The sequence below is a fragment of the Schistocerca serialis genome, chromosome 9 (assembly GCF_023864345.2).
Source record: "Schistocerca serialis cubense isolate TAMUIC-IGC-003099 chromosome 9, iqSchSeri2.2, whole genome shotgun sequence".
NCBI classification, from domain to species: domain Eukaryota; kingdom Metazoa; phylum Arthropoda; class Insecta; order Orthoptera; family Acrididae; genus Schistocerca; species Schistocerca serialis.
Window position 1 is genome coordinate 82,743,393 of NC_064646.1, and position 20,113 is coordinate 82,763,505.

Sequence of the window (20,113 nt, forward strand, 5' to 3'; positions counted from 1 at the left end):
GCCTACGCCCCCTGTTACACGTAGAGAATGCAGTAAAGGAGATATCTGGAAAAAGAATCACGAGGCATATCCGGAAAGTAAGTTCGGTTTGAAAAAAAAAACTCATAAAAACATTGTTCTTTTCTTTAAACCAACATTTATTTTTACAAGAAGACCATTTCTTAAACTATTTTCCTATGTACGAGGTCTATTCAAATAAATCCGGAACATTCGTATTTTCGAACCAACGGTGTGTTGAAGCGAAATGCGGGTTGGCATCACTGCACGCGCCTGTGTTTAATGTGTAAGTGTTGGAAGTTTCATTATTGTATATCTGTCAGTTATTGTTCAGTGCTGTAATGAGCAGAACGTTGTGTCACACAGTTTGCGAATTTCGATATGGCAGAGTTAGAGGAGCAATAGTCTTCATTAAATGTTGCTTCAAACTCAAGAAAATATTTACAGAGACACACCAACTGATGTGGAAGCCTACGGGTATGAGTGCTTAATCCGTACTCGGTATTATGAATGGGACACACGGTTTAAAAATGATCGGACTGACAAAGATGGCCCTCGTTCTGAACGCCCTTCGGCGTCTACCGACGACGCTCATGTCAGGAAGGTCAACGAAATGGTTCGTGCCAATCGAAGACTGATGTCCGAGAGATTCCACAAGAATGTAACTTTTCAGTCGGATCGTGTCCTGAAATCGTGACACAGCGTCTTGGAATGCATAATGTCGCCTCCAAGTTCGTCCCACGGCTCTTGAGTCACGCCCAGAAAGACCTTTGCCTTGGAATCTGTGAAGAGCTTTTGGTACGCGTAAATGAGAACAAGATGTTCCTTAAGAGAATCATAACTGCTGATGAGACGTGGTATACGGTTATGATATTGAGAACAAGGTTCCGTCTTCACAGTGCGTCGGGAAAGGTTCTCAAAGGCCAAAAAAAGCTCGTCAGGTCAGATCATATGTTAAAGCCATGCTGATAGTTTCTTTGACTCTGAAGGATTAGTTCACCATGAATTCATGCCACAGGGACATACTGCTAATCGATGGTATTATCGGGACGTGTTGCGACGCCTGAGAGAAAATGTGATAAGGTAACGGCCTGAAATGTGGCGAGACAATTCACGGCTCCTGCATCACGATAACCCATCCGCACATTCATCCCTGCTGGTGCGTAACTATTGCACGAAAACAGGAAATCACTGTGCTGCCTCATCCTCTGTAGTCTCCAGACTTGGTATCTCGGACTTTTTTTTTATTTCCAGAGATGAAAACGTCGTTGAAAGGACGAAGATTTACAATGACAGGCGAGATAAGAGAAAATTCCTAGACGGCACTTCGCGCGATCCATCAAGAGGCGTACCAAGTCTGCTTCCGGAAGTGGAAATGGAGTTGGAAGCGGTGTATCGATTGTGGAGGGGGTATTTACATGGAGACCATGCACAATAAGTAATAGGTAAGCGTAGAAAAAATTCGTGGACAGTGTTCCGCAATTTTTTGAACAGACCTCGTAGTTGTCACTATTTATCGGATACTTATCCTAACGGGAAACCAGTTTTTCTAGGCCCTCTTCTCTAGCAGGGTTTCGCCAGTGAAGACAGCCACTGCTGAACGCCGTTTTTTGCGTCTTTCTCGCTGTCAAATCTCCCTCCATCAAAATCACGCCCAGGTTCAGGAACAAGTGGCAGTCAAAAGGTGAAAGGCCGGGGCAGTGCAGTAGGTCATCGACGTGCATCCAATCGAATTGTTGAAAAATGTTTTGATTGACACCAACAGAATGTGGGCGTGCGTTATCATCAAGCAACACAATGCCACGACTGGGCATTCCTCGCCTTTTGTTTTGAACCGCGCGCCGTTCACAGTGTTTCACGCTAGCGTACCACACTGGTGGTTTCATCTCTGGGAAGGAACTCAACTAGCAGAAAACGACCCATAAAAAACAGCAGTGGCTGTCTTCACTGGCGACGCCTGAACAATCATGCCAACTATGAGGAAAAATAGTTTAAATAGTGCCCTTTCTTGTAAAAATAAATTTTGGTTATAAAAAAATATTTTTATGGTTTCTTTTCGGAAACGGTACTAGCTTTCCGGACATGCCTCCTATACACACGGTTAGAAATGGAATCTAAAATGTAAGCCGGTAGTATTCTGATTATGTTGGGAACAGCAATGAATTAGGAGCGGTATGGATAGTGTGGCTTGAAAATTGAAGGTCAAGAACGTACAAGATTAAACGATTGTAGTCGAATCACATTAGATAACGGTGAAAGTTCGTATTAACAAATGAGGCACCAAAAGTAGACATGACACACCTTGCGCCTTAAGGAATAGTTAGCTTGATAGTGGACAGAACTGTTTGCCGGGAGGTGGGGAGGGGGGGGGGGGGGTGAAAGGGAGGGAGTGAAATGGAGAGGATAAAAATTGTACAGGAATACCAAGAATTGACTACAGTAACCAAATGCAAGTGACTGCAATAATTATGCAGAGATGAGCTCCCTTTCCCAAAACAGACTGTCGTCTATATCTACATCAGAACAATCTTGAGACCAAACAACAGAACTCGTGCGGAGGCATACAGCCAATAATTTTAGCTTCGGTTCTGTATGACACAGCTGCAGAAATATGGATGACTATCAACAGCACAAAGTAAACGCCGCCATGCACTGCACAGTGAATAGTAGAAGTTCATGTAAGGTGGTATGGCGACGACGTAATGAAACTACGGACTGTGGCTAAGCAAATTTTTGCCAACGAGGACTGAAGGTTTTATACACGAGCAGGATGTCGTACAATGGCTGGTTCTGCTTAACAGCTGCCTTATGTAAGAGATGCCTCCGTAGCTGTAGCGTCGTAATTCAAGCAGAACAAAGCGGCGTTAAGGTGGAAGTCGCAACCAGAAACGGTCGCTGAATAGAGCTTTCGCAAGGAACGTGCCAACCGGCGTACTCACTCCGATTGGCCTGGACGAGTACGACGAAGAGAAGCAGCCCGCAAACAATGAGCGCCAGCTTCATGATGACTGCTGCGACGACTATGATGACGCGGTCGTCGACTGCCCCAGGCGCCGCAGCGGCGCCTTTTATAGCGAGCGTCCCCCTTCCCCGCTACTGCGCCGCTTTTATGCATCGCTTTTCGCACGAATGTACTCACTCACTGCCGTTTCTTCTCGGAAATACAATCCATTGTGAGTCTTTATTTCTGTTCTTCGTTCGGGCGATATGAAGTAACGCGTCGAGGATATTACTTCCCTCCTATAAAATTCGTGAATTCTTTTTCCGATGAGGTTTTTAGGCAACGGTGTTTCCTTTTTTAATGATTTCCGATGCTTCTTTAAAACTGAATACAGCTATGTCACACGTCACTGTTTGTAATGAAACACTGCGCGCTGATAACAACCAGAGGATATGTGAAATGTGAGGCGAAAGTGTGCCGGTTTAGTGTAGTTCGTTCCCTTTCACTTGTGGACGAAGATTGCTATCCCGAAAGTAAAACATATAATCATGGAATACGAACGAAAGTCATCGTAGTAAGTAGTGCACTAGGAAAAAGGGCTCTCTGTAAAAACAGCTGCTAACATTCAAAAATATAAAGCCTGAGACCAGAAAATGTTTAATGACAAGTTGAGTACAGCTCTGTAGGGATGCGACAACTCGAAAGACTGAAACGATTCGAAAGCTTTGCAACATGATGGCTACGATTACGAAGTCTTTCGCGACGGAGTCCTCGCATAAAAAGTTCTCGGTTTACTTGCCGCGTCAAATTTGGATAAAATCCCAAGCTTTCGATGACTATCTCCGTCATCTTCGTCAGGGGTAAAACCATAATAGAACAAGGTCTGTGTAACTTTTTCATCTTAAGGAAACATGCGATACCACATTATTTTCAATCATGATTATACTTATTTTCTGATATATTAGTGTCCGTTTCATGTTTCTGGATATTTACTTAATGTTGTATTAGTCTGGCGAAGTTCTGCCTTGTATTAAGTTAGTCTAGTATATATCGATATTTTTACACGTTTTCGGGTTATGGTACAAAAATTACTCTTCCTATAAATGTAAACAACAAAATTTAAAACATAACTTTGTTCTCAGTTCTATCTTATAAAATCAAACAAACATCTTTTATGTGAAATAGCACTTATATTTGTGGCCGGCCGCTGGTGGCCGAGCGGTTATAGGCGCTTCAGCCTGGAACCGCGCGACCGCTACGTCGCAGGTTCGAATCCTGCCTCGGGCATGGATGTGTGTGATGTCCTTAGGTTAGTTAGGCTTAAGTAGTTCTAAGTTCTAGGGGACTGATGACCTCAGATGTTAAGTCCCATAGAGCTCAGAGCCATTTGAACCATTTGAACTTATATTTGTGTAATTTACCCACCTACATTATGCTGATCTCAGGACGTGATTTAACATCCGTACTTCTGAAAAACGAGTTAGTATTTCATTTTTTCCAAATATCGCTTTTTTCCATAATATTTTTGAAATATTTTTGTAGGTGAAATACTCAGCTAATTTTGATTTCTGTTGAATATTAAGAGCGGAAGTTTATACAGCACCAATCTGAATCAACGAATATTCTCAGTTTCCAGAACATTAGAGAACTGGTATATAGCATAAATAAGCGCTAAAGAGACAGTTAGTTTGTCACTAGTTTTTCGACTATGTTCTTGTGCAGTTCGAGGAACTCTTTGCTACAAACGGTGTGAACAAAGATGCACTACACACAAAAGTTCTGCTACGCAAACTGTGACTTCAGGTGTTGCGGAAAATGTTTGTGATATATCTACCGAATTCAAAGAGGTGCAAATAAAAAGACGATAAAAAAATTAATGAATTATACATCAGTCACCGCTGAAAGACAACCTTGGACCAATTTTTATTTTCATTAAGGTTATAAACTGGACTAGAACCCTAGACACTAATGTCAACCGCAAGTTAAGTATCAGTTATTATAGGTTATCTGTCTTGGGCTGACTGCGGTGTACACAGCTGGCCATTAAAATTGCTACACCACGAAGATGACGTGCTACAGACGCGAAATTTAAACGACAGGAAGAAGATGCTCTGATATGCAAATGATTAGCTTTTCAGATCATTCACACAAGGTTGGCGCCGGTGGTGACACCTACAACCTGCTGACATGAGGAAAGTTTCCAACCGATTTCTCATACACAAACAGCAGTTGACCGGCGTTGCCTGGTGAAACGTTGTTGTGATGCCTCGTGGAAGTAGGAGAAATGCGTGCCATCACGTTTCCAACTTTGATAAAGGTCGGATTGTAGCTTGTCGCGATTGCGGTTTATCGTATCGCGACATTGCTGCTCGCGTTGGTCGAGATCCAGTGACTGTTAGCAGAATATGGAATCGGTGGGTTCAGGAGTGTAATACGGAACGCCGTGCTGGATCCCAACGGCCTCGTATCACTAGCAGTCGAGATGACAGGCATCTTATCCACATGGCTGTAATGGATCGTTCAGCCACGTCTCGATCCCTGAGTCAACAGATGGGGACGTTTGCAGGACAACAACCATCTGCACGAACAGTTCGACGACGTTTGCAGCAGCATGGACTATCAGCTCGGAGACCATGGCTGCGGTTACCCTTGACGCTGCATCACAGGCAGGAGTGCCTGCGATTGCGTACTCAACGACGAACCTGGGTGCATTAATGGCAAAACGTCATTTTTTCGGATGGATCCAGGTTCTGTTTACAGCATCATGATGGTGGCAACCGTGTTTGGCGACATCGCGTGAACGCACATTGGAAGCGTGTACTCGTCATCGCCATACTGGCGTATCACCCAGCGTGATGGTATGGGGTTACGTTACGTTACATTTCAGATGTGTTACGACCCGTGGCTCTACCCTTCATTCGATCCCTGCGAAACCCTACATTTCCGCAGGATAACGCACGACCGCATGTTGCAGGTCCTGTACAGGTCTTTCTGGATACAGAAAATGTTCGACTGTTGCCCTGGCAAGCACATTCTCCAGATCTCTCAGCAATTGAAAACGTCTGGTCAATGGTGGCCGAGCAACTGGTTCGTCACAATACGCCAGTCACTCTCTTGACGAACTGTGGCATCGTGTTGAAGCTGCATGGGCAGCTGTACCTGTACACGCCATCCAAGCTCTGTTTGACTCAATGCCCAGGCGTATCAAGACCGTTATTACGGCCAGAGGTGGTTGTGCTGGATACTGATTTCTCAGGATCTATGCACCCAAATTGCGTGAAAATGTAATCAAATGTCAGTTCTAGTATAATATATTTGTCCAATGAATACCCATTTATCATCTGCATTTCTTCTTGGTGTAGCAGTTTTAATGGCCACTAGTGTAATTAAAAGAATTACACCAGACGCGTTTAGCTTTTATTTGCAAAGCATCTTCTGTGACATTGGTGTTTCTTTACATACTCTGCACCTTCCTCTCTTGCTAGCAGTGTTTGATGTCGACAGACTTTATTTCACATCTGTAGTTTTTTGCATTTTGCTTTATTTCCTGCGCTGCACTATTTATAATTGATTTTCATAACTGTTTTTCATTCATCACTGCTACAGTTCGTCTGTTTTTCGAATAGGCATGAACACTGTAGCTGTGATGAATGAAAAACAGTTAAGAAAGTCAATTATAAATAGTGCAGCGCAGGAAATAAAGCAAAATGCAAAAAACTGCAGATGTGAAATAAAATCTGTCGACATCAACCACTGCTAGTAACACTATGTAAAGAAACACCAATGCCACAGAAGATACTTTGCAAATAAAAGCGAAACGCGTCTGGTGTAATTCTTTTAATTACATTGCAGTCAGTTCAAGACAGATAACCTATAATAACTGATGTTAACAGCTGCTGCCGAAGATGGTCACACAAACAAACGTAGCAAGTTAAGCAAATTCAAATTCAGTTTAATGTTCTCCTCTTAAAACATTTCTTTATATATTGCATTAACAGCGCTCTTGCATCAATATAGTTGCTCACTTATATGCATTAAATTTGTACTTCTAACATACAATGTATAATATTAAAGGAGAACTTTATACAGTATGAGGGAATGTTGAACATCAGAGGGAGTGATCGAGAAAGGAATGAAGACGTCCAGCAACAAGTCAAAGATAAAAATAATCTAATAAGGAAGTACTCAATAGAACAGGCAAGCTAGTTGGGTGCATATTGCGATATGAGGCATTACTGAAAATTATACTTGGAGGTGTGATTAAACGAAACTGTACGAGGCATAGATATCAGTACACATCAGAGACAATTGTACCGTCAGGAGAGCAGAGGGATCACTGCAGTTTCTGGCCCCCATCGCTGACGCAGCATCTGTCAGCATTTTTTTTTCTGGTGTCCATTACATCTGTGCACGTCATATTGAAGGTCACTGGTGACACAGACCAAGGTCACCCATGGAAGGGAGAGGAAAGGGAACGAAGGGGGAGGGGAGGGGGAAATCGTCCAAAATGAGATTTTCACTCTGCAGCGGAGTGTACGCTGATATGAAAGTTCCTGGCAGATTAAAAGTGTGTGGCGGACCGAGACTCGAACTCAGGACCTTTGCCATTCGCGGGCAAGTGCTCTGCCATCTGAACTACCCGATCACGCCTCACGACCCGTCCTCACAGCCTCAGTTCTGCCAATACCTCGTCTTCTACCTTCCATACTTCACAGAAGCTGTTCTGCGAACCTGTTCTTACTGAAGAGGAACCATTCGAGTTCTGCGCTCTGCGGTGAGAGAAACCTTTGAACAGTTTTTTATTGCTGTAACAGATTATAGCAAAACTGAATGATCAGATGGCATTGCAAAGGTGGCACACGTGTTACACTGGCATAGCACCAATGATATGCTGACACCGATGTCATGATGCGCTGTGGCCTGTTCTGTATGACCTGTACTGTATGAGGAGCATATCGCCTGCTTTGTGTGTGATTACGACTGTGACATTTCCCTGCTGTAGGTGCAGACATGTCGCGATATTTCCGCAGATGTGGCATCGCACGGCAGCTCTTTGAGAAGCTGCTGGCACTTGCTAGCCTTCACACCCAATGTGTGGGGCAAGACAGGACAGTGTCATTAAACATTTTATTTTTAAATCTAATCAAAAGAGTTTGATTATCACTTTTACTCAGATAAGTGGTTTAAATCTAATTTTTTATTTCTAATTCTTTGCCATGTCATTCTTATCATCAATCTGACTTTTTTGTTTGCTCTTATTTTTCTACCTACCATTCTTTTTTGTGTCTGGAATCTGGCTATGTTGTCTATAATCTGCAACCAAGTGCCAGCGAGGGCGCATCGGTTGGTAACGTGGCATCTCATATGGCCAGTGAGAAGACAGATCCAGGTAGCAAATGACACCAAGAAATTAGAGTTTGCTTTTAGCTCTCAAACTGATCTTTTTCTGTTTCGAGTTTGCTCTACAATATTCTGTAAATTAATTGTGCTGTACCAAAAGCTTTTATGGTCACACTGTAATATTATGGCCTCAAGCTACACTCCTGGAAATGGAAAAAAGAACACATTGACACCGGTGTGTCAGACCCACCATACTTGCTCCGGACACTGCGAGAGGGCTGTACAAGCAATGATCACACGCACGGCACAGTGGACACACCAGGAACCGCGGTGTTGGCCGTCGAATGGCGCTAGCTGCGCAGCATTTGTGCACCGCCGCCGTCAGTGTCAGCCAGTTTGCCGTGGCATACGGAGCTCCATCGCAGTCTTTAACACTGGTAGCATGCCGCGACTGCGTGGACGTGAACCGTATGTGCAGTTGACGGACTTTGAGCGAGGGCTTATAGTGGGCATGCGGGAGGCCGGGTGGACGTACCGCCGAATTGCTCAACACGTGGGGCGTGAGGTCTCCACAGTACATCGATGTTGTCGCCAGTGGTCGGCGGAAGGTGCACGTGCCCGTCGACCTGGGCCCGGACCGCAGCGACGCACGGATGCACGCCAACACCGTAGGATCCTACGCAGTGCCGTAGGGGACCGCCCCGCCACTTCCCTGCAAATTAGGGACGCTGTTGCTCCTGGGGTATCGGCGAGGACCATTCGCAACCGTCTCCATGAAGCTGGGCTACGGTCCCGCACACCGTTAGGCCGTCTTTCGCTCACGCCCCAACATCGTGCAGCCCGCCTCCAGTGGTGTCGCGACAGGCGTGAATGGAGGGACGAATGGAGACGTGTCGTCTTCAGCGATGAGAGTCGCTTCTGCCTTGGTGCCAATGATGGTCGTATGCGTGTTTGGCGCCGTGCAGGTGAGCGCCACAATCAGGACTGCATACGACCGAGGCACACAGGGCCAACACCCGGCATCATGGTGTGGGGAGCGATCTCCTACACTGGCCGTACACCACTGGTGATCGTCGAGGGGACACTGAATAGTGCACGGTACATCCAAACCGTCATCGAACCCATCGTTCTACCATTCCTAGACCGGCAAGGGAACTTGCTGTTCCAACAGGACAATGCACGTCCGCATGTATCCCGTGCCACCCAACGTGCTCTAGAAGGTGTAAGTCAACTACCCTGGCCAGCAAGATCTCCGGATCTGTCCCCCATTGAGCATGTTTGGGACTGGATGAAGCGTCGTCTCACGCGGTCTGCACGTCCAGCACGAACGCTGGTCCAACTGAGGCGCCAGGTGGAAATGGCATGGCAAGCCGTTCCACAGGACTACATCCAGCATCTCTACGATCGTCTCCATGGGAGAATAGCAGCCTGCATTGCTGCGAAAGGTGGATATACACTGTACTAGTGCCGACATTGTGCATGCTCTGTTGCCTGTGTCTATGTGCCTGTGGTTCTGTCAGTGTGATCATGTGATGTATCTGACCCCAGGAATGTGTCAATAAAGTTTCCCCTTCCTGGGACAATGAATTCACGGTGTTCTTATTTCAATTTCCAGGAGTGTACATTCACGAGAATTTCTAACACGTAAATCCTGATGCAAGTAATAACGATTATTACCCGATGAAGAAAACGCAAATTAACTGTACTCTAATGTAAATTTTTACTGTATTTCATTTGCGCAACTATCCTAATACGCGTCTGTATACTTTTTCATGTAATCTACCGAATGATGACGTCGCCATAATCTCCATGGAACCCTGTCCTGGGAGGTACACTCTCCACTAATCCCGACTAATCTTCCTGGAGGGTTCTGGCTACAAAAACAGGTTCTGGGCCTTCACGCCATAATGTATGCAGCCCTACACCTGCCCCATCGCTTTCAGGCGCATGTCACCAGCACTATCCACTTGAGACTCTTTTAATTAAAACTTTTAAAGGAAGAACTATAATCGAAACTGAATCATTTGTGATTTAGTGGTATGTGTTAAAAGACTAGAAGAACTAAATATACTGAATAATTACTCTCTGTAATAAGCATTCAACTTTAGTCACTTTATGAGATTTAAAACTGTTGAACATTACGATCCAACACAATGAAAGACATCCTTACCTTTTATCTATGTGTTTCTGAGCAATGTGTGCGTTTGATAACGCGAATATAAAATCTTCATTTCTGCCTATGGATACTCTTATATGAACTTTTGATCTAGTCCTACTTAAGGTACTATATATTTATTATTCCTAGACATCTGGAATTAATGAAATGCTTTTATGTTTGATATCGTTACGTAAATAACATTTCCTTGGCTCTGTTAAAATGGACTCTATAACGAAATATCAGTATTTTTTCTTGTTCTAGTAAAATTACATTTACCAATTATAACTATGCGCTGAGTCATTGAATCCACAGTGTTTCAATATCTGGAGGAAGGGGTATAGACTTTGTGAAGTGATGTTTGTAATTTGTTTTTTTCTTCCCTCTTCTCTCACTTTCTACGTTACCTTTCCCCTCCTGGACTTGGTGCGTTAAGATTTATTAATCATTGTTGTAAGTGTATTGGTGCGAATAATTACGGATTTTATATCAGTAAACAATTTAGTTTTATTATTTCCTAACATTAGTCTCTCTCTTGTGTTATTAACAGCACCATGAAAGTTACTCCATGCTGTCTTGACAGATGTCCTACCATCCTGTCTCTTCTTCTTGTTACTGTTTTCCATATCTTCCGTCCTTTGCCGATTCTGTGGAGATCCTCCTTATTCCATATCTTACCAGTTCAACTAATTTTCAACATTATTCTGTAGCGCCACATCTCAAATGCTTCGATTCTCTTCTGTTCCGGTTTTCTCACAGCCCATGTTTCACTACAATACGATGCTGTGCTCCAAACGTACGTTCTTAGAAATTTATTCCTCAAATTAAGGACAATGTTTGAAACAAGCAGATTTCTATTGTCCAGAAATGACGTTTTTGCCTGCGCTAGTCTAGTTTTTATGTCCTCCTTGCTTCGTCCATCATGGCTAATTTTCCTTCCAAAGTACCAGAATTCCTTAACTTTGTCTACTTTGTAACCATCAATAGTGATGTCACGTGTCTCGCTATTCTCATTTTCTCTACCTCTCATTACTTTCGTCTTTTTTCGATTCATTTTCAATCCATATGCTGTACTGTAGGATAATGGAATGTAGTCGAATTAAGTCTGGTGAGGCTGAGGGAATTAGATTAGGAAATGAGACACTTAAAGTAGTAAAGGAGTTTTGCTATTTGGGGAGCAAAATAACTGATGATGGTCGAAGTACAGAAGATATAAAATGTAGACTGGCAATGGCAAGGAAAGCATTTCTGAAGAAGAGAAATTTGTTAACATCGAGTATAGGTTTAAGTGTCAGGAAGTCGTTTCTGAAAGTATTTGTATGGAGTGTAGCCATGTATTGAAGCGAAACATGGACGATAAATAGTTTGGACAAGAAGAGAATAGAAGCTTTCGAAATGTGGTGCTACAGAAGAATGCTGAAGATTAGATGGGTAGATCACATAACTAATGAGGAGGTATTGAATAGAATTTTTTGGGGAGGAGAGGAGTTTGTAGCACAACTTGACTAGAAGAAGGGATCGGTTGGTAGGACATGTTCTGAGGCATCAAGGGATCACAAATTTAGCATTGGAGGGCAGCGTGGAGGGTAAAAATCGTAGAGGGAGACCAAGAGATGAATACACTAAGCAGATTCAGAAGGATGTAGGTTGCAGAAGGTACTGGGAGATGAAGAAGCTTGCACAGGATAGAGTAGCATGGAGAGCTGCATCAAACCAGTCTCAGGACTGAAGACCACAACAACAACAATGCTGTACTTATTAAGACTGTTCATTCCATTCAGCAGATCACGTAATTCTTTTTCATTTTCTCTGAGGATAGCAATGTCACCAGCGAATCTCATCACTAATATCCTTTCATCTTCAATTTTAATTCCACTGTTTAATCTTTCTTTTATTTCTGTCATTGCTTTTTGGAAGCATAAACTGAGCGGTAAGGTGGAAGACTACATCCCTGTCGTACACCCTTTCTAATGCAACTACATCTTTCTTGATCTTTCACTCTTATTGTTCCGTCTTGGCTCTTATACATATTGTCTATTACCCGTCTTTCTCTATAGCTTATCCCTATTTTTTCTCAGAATTTCAGACATCTTGCATCATTGTACATTGTCGAACGCTTTTTGCAGGTCGATAAATGCAATGAACGTGTCTTGATTTTTCTTTAGTCTTGCTTCCATTACAAAACGCAACGTCAGAATTGCCTCTCTGTTGCCTTTACTTTTTATGATGCAAAACTGATAGTCATCTACCACATCCTCAATATTCTTTTCCTTCCTTCTGTGTATTATTCTTGTCATCAACTTGGATGCGTGAGCTGTTAAGCTGATTGTGCGATAGTTCTCGCACTTTCCGGCTCTTGCAATCTTCTAAATTGTGTGGATGATTTTTTCCGAACGTCAGATGGTATATCACAAAACTCATACATTCTACACGCCAACGTGAACAGTCGTCATGTTGTGACTTCCCCTAACAACTTTAGAAATTTTAGTGGAATGCTATCTATCCCCTCTGCGTTATTCGATCTTAAATCCTCCAAAGCTCATTTAAATTCTGATGCTGATACTGGATTTTCTAACTCTTATACATCGACTCTTGTTTCTTCTTCTATATCGTTACTAAACAAGTCTTCCCGTTCGTAGAGATCTTCAGTGTACTCTTTCCAAGTGTCCGCTCTGTCCTCTGCATTTGACATTGGAATTCCCATTAGTCTCTTAATGTTACCACATTTGCTTTTAATTTCACCAAAGCTTGTTTTGATTTTTCTACATGCTGAGTAACTCTCTGCGACAATAACTTCTTTTATTCACAGTTTTCATGCAGCCATTTCGCCCTAGCTTCCCTGCACTTGCTGTTTATTTCATTCCTAAGTGCTCCTGTATTTCTGTATTCCTGAGCTTCCCTAAGCACTTTTGTACTTCCTTCCTTCACGGATCAGCTCAAGTATTGCTACTGTTACCCAGTGATCTTCTTTGTACCTATGTTACTCTTTCCAACTTCTGGGACTGAATTAACAGATCACCACGTGGAAAAATTGGGAGAGTGTTGGTGTACAAGCCGCAAAAACCGCCTTGAGCTAAATTGCATAGCAACTACTGCGGTTATCTCACCGAGATAACTACGAATTTTAGTATTTGTTTAGAACATGTTCCTAATTTGATTAAAAAGTCCAGTTCCTGTGCAAATTAAATTATCACACTTGAAATCTTTCAAATTTTCACGGTCGCGAAAATACGAAGCCAAGCCACAGACAGGTATTCCGGAAAATTATTACTTCGTGTCCCAGTATTTTTAAATCCGTAGACCTTTCGTTAGTTTAACTCGCCCAGTTCTTAGGAAAGTGAGTTAAAAGCCGCAGCCACCACGACACACTCCATAGCGTCCACACCGCACCGGCGCTCCATCTCGACACGTCGTTCTTCCCTGGTAAACTAAACTCACATCTGTATTCTTAAGATTTCTTCCTGAAAATACCGGGTGATCAAAAAGTCAGTATAAATTTGAAAACTGAATAAATCACGGAATAATGTATATAGAGAGGTACAAATTGACACAGATGCTTGGAATGACATGGGGTTTTATTAGAACCAAAAAAATACAAAAGTTCAAAAAGTGTCCGACAGATGGCGCTTCATCTAATCAGAATAGCAATAATTAGCATAACAAAGTAAGACAATGCAAAGATGATGCTCTTCACAGGAAATGCTCAATATGTCCACCATCATTCCTCAACAATAGCTGTAGTCGAGGATAATGTTGTGAACAGCACTGTAAAGCAAGTCGGGAGTTATGGTGAGGCATTGGCGTCGGATGTTATCTTTCAGCATCCCTAGAGATGTCGTTCGGTCACGATACACTTGCGACTTCAGGTAACCCCAAAGCCAGTAATCGGACGGACTGAGGTCTGGGGACCTGGGAGGTCAAGCATGACGAAAATGGCGGCAGAGCACACGATCAAACAAAACGACGCGCGCAAGAGATCTTGCACGAGTCTAGCAATATTTTGTTGTGTTTCTTTTTGTTCTAATGAAACCCACGTCATTCCAAGCATGTGTGTCAATTTTTACCTTTCTATCTACATTATTCCGTCGTTTATTAAGTTTTCAAATTTATACTGACTTTTTGATCTCCCAGTCCATCGTTGTGTCACTAGACAAAATCCCTCCAGGTCTCTGCATCGCCGTTTATATCTCCTTTTTGTTAGAATATTTTGCAGGTGATGGTACATAAAAGAACAAATATCTTACTTGATGGTTAATAACTGTAACTTTTTTACGTCCACAGATACCTACGATTCTTTTACACAGAAGAATGTACTTATCATAACGTCTCTCGTTCTCTGAAAAGACTGTTGTGACTTAACCGTTTTACTGCCCGCAGTGAAACCTTCCGCGACAACGATAGCCAGTCAGAGCGCTACATATGAAATCGAGTTCTGTTGGCACAGCACTTTCACGTGGTTTGTATTTAAAAAAAATTCAATGTTTGGGCTGAAACTGCATGCTTCCGGCAGATTCTGTCTCACGTTGCACGGTGCCTGCCCTATCACTTTTTCTTTTGCATTCTCCCGCAGCGCCACGCTGTTGGCGCAGTTTCTTTCCTGTTCTTACCAATTTCCTCGCGACACTTCTATATGATGCTCTGCTCCACACATAGAAACTTTTTCGTCGAAGCGGTATCAATACCCAAGAACAGCAGAGCTATTTTCTCTTATTTATTATATCCAACTTCTGCGATCTTGCTTCCTATGTCGGAGAGTTGTTTTATTTCTCCATATTTTCTGTTTTTATTTTATATACGATGATTTGAGACACCGTTGCTGTTTTCGTAAACCTCACTGAACAAGAAACGGCAGCCAGTCACTGATAACCAAAAAACAATACTCAGTACAGTTATACAATGCAGCGTAAACACTTCAAATGAAATTACTTCCTTAAGGAAAACAGTATTGAAAAGTACTACAATCATACCAGCACTGATAAGAAAATTTACAATTTAACATCGTAAAAAATTGAAGCCTTTATACAAGTCTTTCAGTTATTATTCTTCGTTAGAAATTTAAGTTACCTAAATCTAACTCACTCCACAATTTTAATGCCTCCTCTCCACACTTACTCGTGATGCAGCATTACCAAATCAAATACCGTATCTTTAACCTTAAGGCGATATGCATGTAGACCGCTGGACCTGATGGGATACCAATTCGATTTTACACAGAGTACCCGAAGGAACTTGCCCCCCTTCTTGTAGCTGTGTACCGTAGGTCTCTAGAAGAGTGTAGCGTTCCAAAAGGTTGGAAAAGGGCACAGGTCATCCCCGTTTTCAAGAAGGGACGTCGAACAGATGTGCAGAACTTTAGACCTATATTGCTAGCGTCGATCAGTTGTAGACTTTTGGAACACGTATTATGTTCGAGTATAATGACTTCTCTGGAGACTAGAAATCTATTCTGTAGGAATCAGCATGGGTTTCGAAAAAGACGATCGTGTGAAACCCAGCTCGCGCTATTCGTCCACGAGACTCAGAAGGTCATAGGTACGGGTTCCAGGTAGATGCCGTGTTTCTTGACTTCCACAAGGCGTTTGATACAGTTCCCCACAGTCGTTTAATGAACAAAGTAAGAGCATATGGACTATCAGACCAATTGTGTGATTGGATTGAAGAGTTCCTAGAGAACAGAACGCAGCATGTCATTCTGAATGGAGAGAAGGTTTCCGAAGTAAGTGTGATTTCAGGTGTGCCGCAGGGCAGTGTCGTAGGGCCGTTGCTATTCGCAATATATATAAATGACCTTCCAACTGCCCAACACTACAATAGCAAATATTCCGACAATGCAAATCAGCCACAGACTGCACACAGCAAAGTCAGTGATTTTCATACAGATCGCTACGTGGTGTTACCAACGTAAAAACCTAAACAGCCTACTTACAATACCTTCACCGAGGAGTCGAGCAGTATATTGCTCCATCCAACGTATATCTCGCGAAGAGACCATGAGGATAAAATCAGAGAGATTAGAGCCCACACAGACGCATACCGAAAATCTTTGTTTCCATGAACAATACGAGACTGGAATAGAAGGGAAAACTTATAGAGGTACTCAAGGTACCCTTCGCCACACACCGTCAGGTGGCTTGCGGAGTGTCGATGTAGATGTAGATGTACACTGTAACCTCTCCACTGTACAGGCTGTTTCCGTAAGAGCGTGCAAAAATGTAACAGGACACAGAGAATGCTCCAATGAACAATTTCAGATGGGGAACCTGGCGTGGGAGAAGCCAGCTTACGGAGCTACGGAAGTAAACTTGTCTGTCGCTTTGTCTAAAATTACTGTTTTCCAGCTTATTTACAGTTAACATGCCTACAAGTTAATACGTACCGTGCTGTTTATTTACATATGCATTCTTTATTTCCTGCGAGGAGACAAGGAGGACGAGCCTGGTTACTAGGAAGTCATGATCGAGGATTTGTTTACCTTACTTGTCTTTCAGATGGTTCTGTTCTACCGTATTTACGTTGTGCCATGACAAAACGTGCTATGAATCGACAACAGACCCATTCATTACTCAAAGCTACTGAGAGACGTACAGTACAGTACGATGGAGCAGTACCGGTACAGACTCACACAACTCACTGACATGCACCTTGTGTGTGGGGAAGTGCGGTGCAACGTTCTCGCCGCAGAAAGGCTGTACAGGGAACGATTTCCTAAAAGGTATCATCCGTCACGACGAGAGTTTATTCCTCTCGATCGACAAGTGCGGGAAACTGGTTCATTGGAAAGACGAAACGAGGGACCTGATTCGAAACACACTAGGAATATTTGTCAGGGTGTGTCAGAATCTTGTTCGCCGATGTCGTATCTGCAATGAGTTTGATAGCAGTCACTTTCAGCATATTTTGAAAGATACACTACAAATGGTACGTGAAATGTGTCAGTAATGGTTTTTCCAGTTAACTGTAACAAATGCAAATAAAAAAGTACATAATAATCTGATTTTATTCCTATTATCTCCTTAAGCTTGCTTCTCCGACCTCAGTTTCCCTACCGCAAATTGTTCAGTGGAGCATTCTCTATGCCCGTTAAATTTTTGTGCACTGTTACGGAAACATAGTGCATATTTTCCTTTACGAAATCCAGCCCAAATTTGCCTAGCACTCTATAAATGTCTACATATTACCAAAACTATGCACCCACAAACCGTCAACTAACTTAAACTCGTTTGCTAACCTTTGACTCAACAAAATCTAATTTGAACTGAACTGTAACTGATCTCAATACAACTTGTCTTTATATTAAATGCGCTACTGAAGCAAAACAGTTACTGGCCCTAATCAAAATTTCCACCTACCTCGCGTCTTGAGAACATTGTTGCAGATTTATCGAAAGCCCAACAGCAAACAGCAAGCAGGCAGCGACTAAGCCAGATTTCTATATCTAAATAAATATTCAAACTGTTGGATACCACATGGTGGAATGTGGTAAAGCGTAATGGTAAAGTGGGATGGGGAGGTTGACTATTCCTATGAAATGATATTCCAAGACTGGATTGGATTGTTTCGGGGAAGAGACCAAACAGCGAGGTTATCGGTCTCATCGGATTAGGGAAGGACGGGGAAGGAAATCGGCCATGACCTTTCAAAAGAACCATCCCAGCATTTGCCTGGAGTGATTTAGAGAAATCACGGAAAACCCACATCAGGATGGCCGGACACGGGATTGAACCGTCGTCCTCCCGAATGCGAGTCCAGTGTGCTAACCACTGCACCACCTCGCTCGGTGATATTCCAAGACAACGACTTTACGAGGTGCATTCAAGTTCTAAGGGCTCCGATTTTTTTTTCTCCAGACTGGAAGGAGATAGAAACATGCGCATTGTTTTAAAATGAGGCCGCGTTCATTGTCAATACGTCCCAGAGATGGCAGCACCATATGGCAGATGGAATTTTACCGCCAGCGGCGAGAATGAGAACTGTTTTAAATACTTAAAATGGCGACGTTTTCCTTACTTGAACAGCGTGCAATCATTCGGTTTCTGAATTTGCGTGGTGTGAAACCAATTGAAATTCATCGACAGTTGAAGGAGACATGTGGTGATGGAGTTATGGATTGTGTCGAAAGTGCGTTCGTGGGTGCGCCAGTTTAATGAAGGCAGAACATCGTGTGACAACAAACCGAAACAACCTCGGGCCCGCATAAGCCGGTCTGACGACATGATCGAGAAAGTGGAGAGAATTGGTTTGGGGGATCGCCGAATGATTGTTGAACAGATCACCTCCAGAGTTGGCATTTCTGTGGGTTATATGCACACAATCCTGCATGACGACCTGAAAATGAGAAAAGTGTCATCCAGGTGGGTGACACAAATGCTGACGGACGACCACATGGCTGCCCGTGTGGCATGTTGCCAAGCAATGTTGACGCGCAACGACAGCATGAATGGGACTTTCTTTTCGTCGGTTGTGACAATGGATGAGACGTGGATGCCATTTTTCAATCCAGAAACAAAGCGCCAGTCAGCTCAATGGAAGCACACAGATTCATCGCCACCAAAACAATTTCGGGTAACCGCCAGTGCTGAAAAAATGATGGTGTCCATGTTCTGGGACAGCGAGGGCGTAATCCTTACCCATTGCGTTCCAGGTGCATCCTACGAAAATGTTTTGAAGAACAAATTCCTTCCTGCACTGCAACAAAAACGTCCGGGAAGGGCTGCGCGTGTGCTGTTTCACCAAGACAACGCACCCGCACATCGAGCTAACGTTACGCAACAGTTTCTTCGTGATAACAACTTTGAAGTGATTCCTCATGTTCCCTACTCACCTGACCTGGTTCCTAGTGACTTTTGGCTTTTTCCAACAGTGAAAGACACTCTCCGTGGCCGCACATTCACCAGCCGTGCTGCTATTGCCTCAGCGATTTTCCAGTGGTCAAAACAGACTCCTAAAGAAGCCTTCGCCGCTGCCATGGAATCATGGCGTCAGCGTTGTGAAAAATGTGTACGTCTGCAGGGCGATTACGTCGAGAAGTAACGCCAGTTTCATCGATTTCGGGTGAGTAGTTAATTAGAAAAAAAATCGGAGGCCTTAGAACTTGAATGCACCTTGTAGAATGAAATATGTTTATAAAAGGACAGAGTAAAATTCCGCGTGATTTTCACACGTAACATAGGTCTCAACAATACAATGCTTAACAAAGTCAACAATGATTTAAGAAATGTACAATATTAGCAGAGAATTTCTACAAAAACCAAACAGCTTTAGTGATTTAATATGTGAATGCATGACTCAGGGAAGTAGGGTGGTCTTTCTCTCAGCTTTGAGCAAGTGAACAAAGTTAATCAACTACTAATAATCATTTCTACAAATTAAGAGCGCATTTTTGCAGTCTTACCACAAACTTCTTCTCTTCAGAAATAATAACACTTTTCAAAATTTATATTCTCTTCGTTTTCCAGAAATACAGCTTATTCATCGTTGCTGCCACTTACAATAAATCTTTCTTCATCTAACAGATACAATCACAAATCAATACAGCATACTAAATACATCCATCACCTACCACAGTCCAACTAATGGACCAGACTCCGCAGAGGCAAAGACTGTCCCGTGACAAGACCAAATATTGTTTAACAGTAATGTAACTTGCTCTCTCTCTGATATGCACATCGAAAACACACAAT

General features: G+C 42.9%; 1 protein-coding gene across 2 annotated transcripts in view; it reads right to left on the reverse strand.

The window, feature by feature from the left end:
- The window catches only part of LOC126419825 (serine protease inhibitor I/II-like), a 104,555-nt gene that overhangs the window by 19,726 nt on the left and 64,716 nt on the right, over nt 1-20,113 (reverse strand). The window contains exon 1 of one of the 2 annotated variants that reach the window (XM_050087058.1): nt 2,937-3,026. The exons of the other annotated variant lie outside the window; for it this stretch is intronic. Coding sequence (XP_049943015.1) covers nt 2,937-3,000 — 64 coding nt within the window. The 5' untranslated portion in view covers nt 3,001-3,026. Of the gene's footprint in view, nt 1-2,936; nt 3,027-20,113 lie in introns of those variants that run through there. 2 annotated transcript variants of the gene reach the window in all.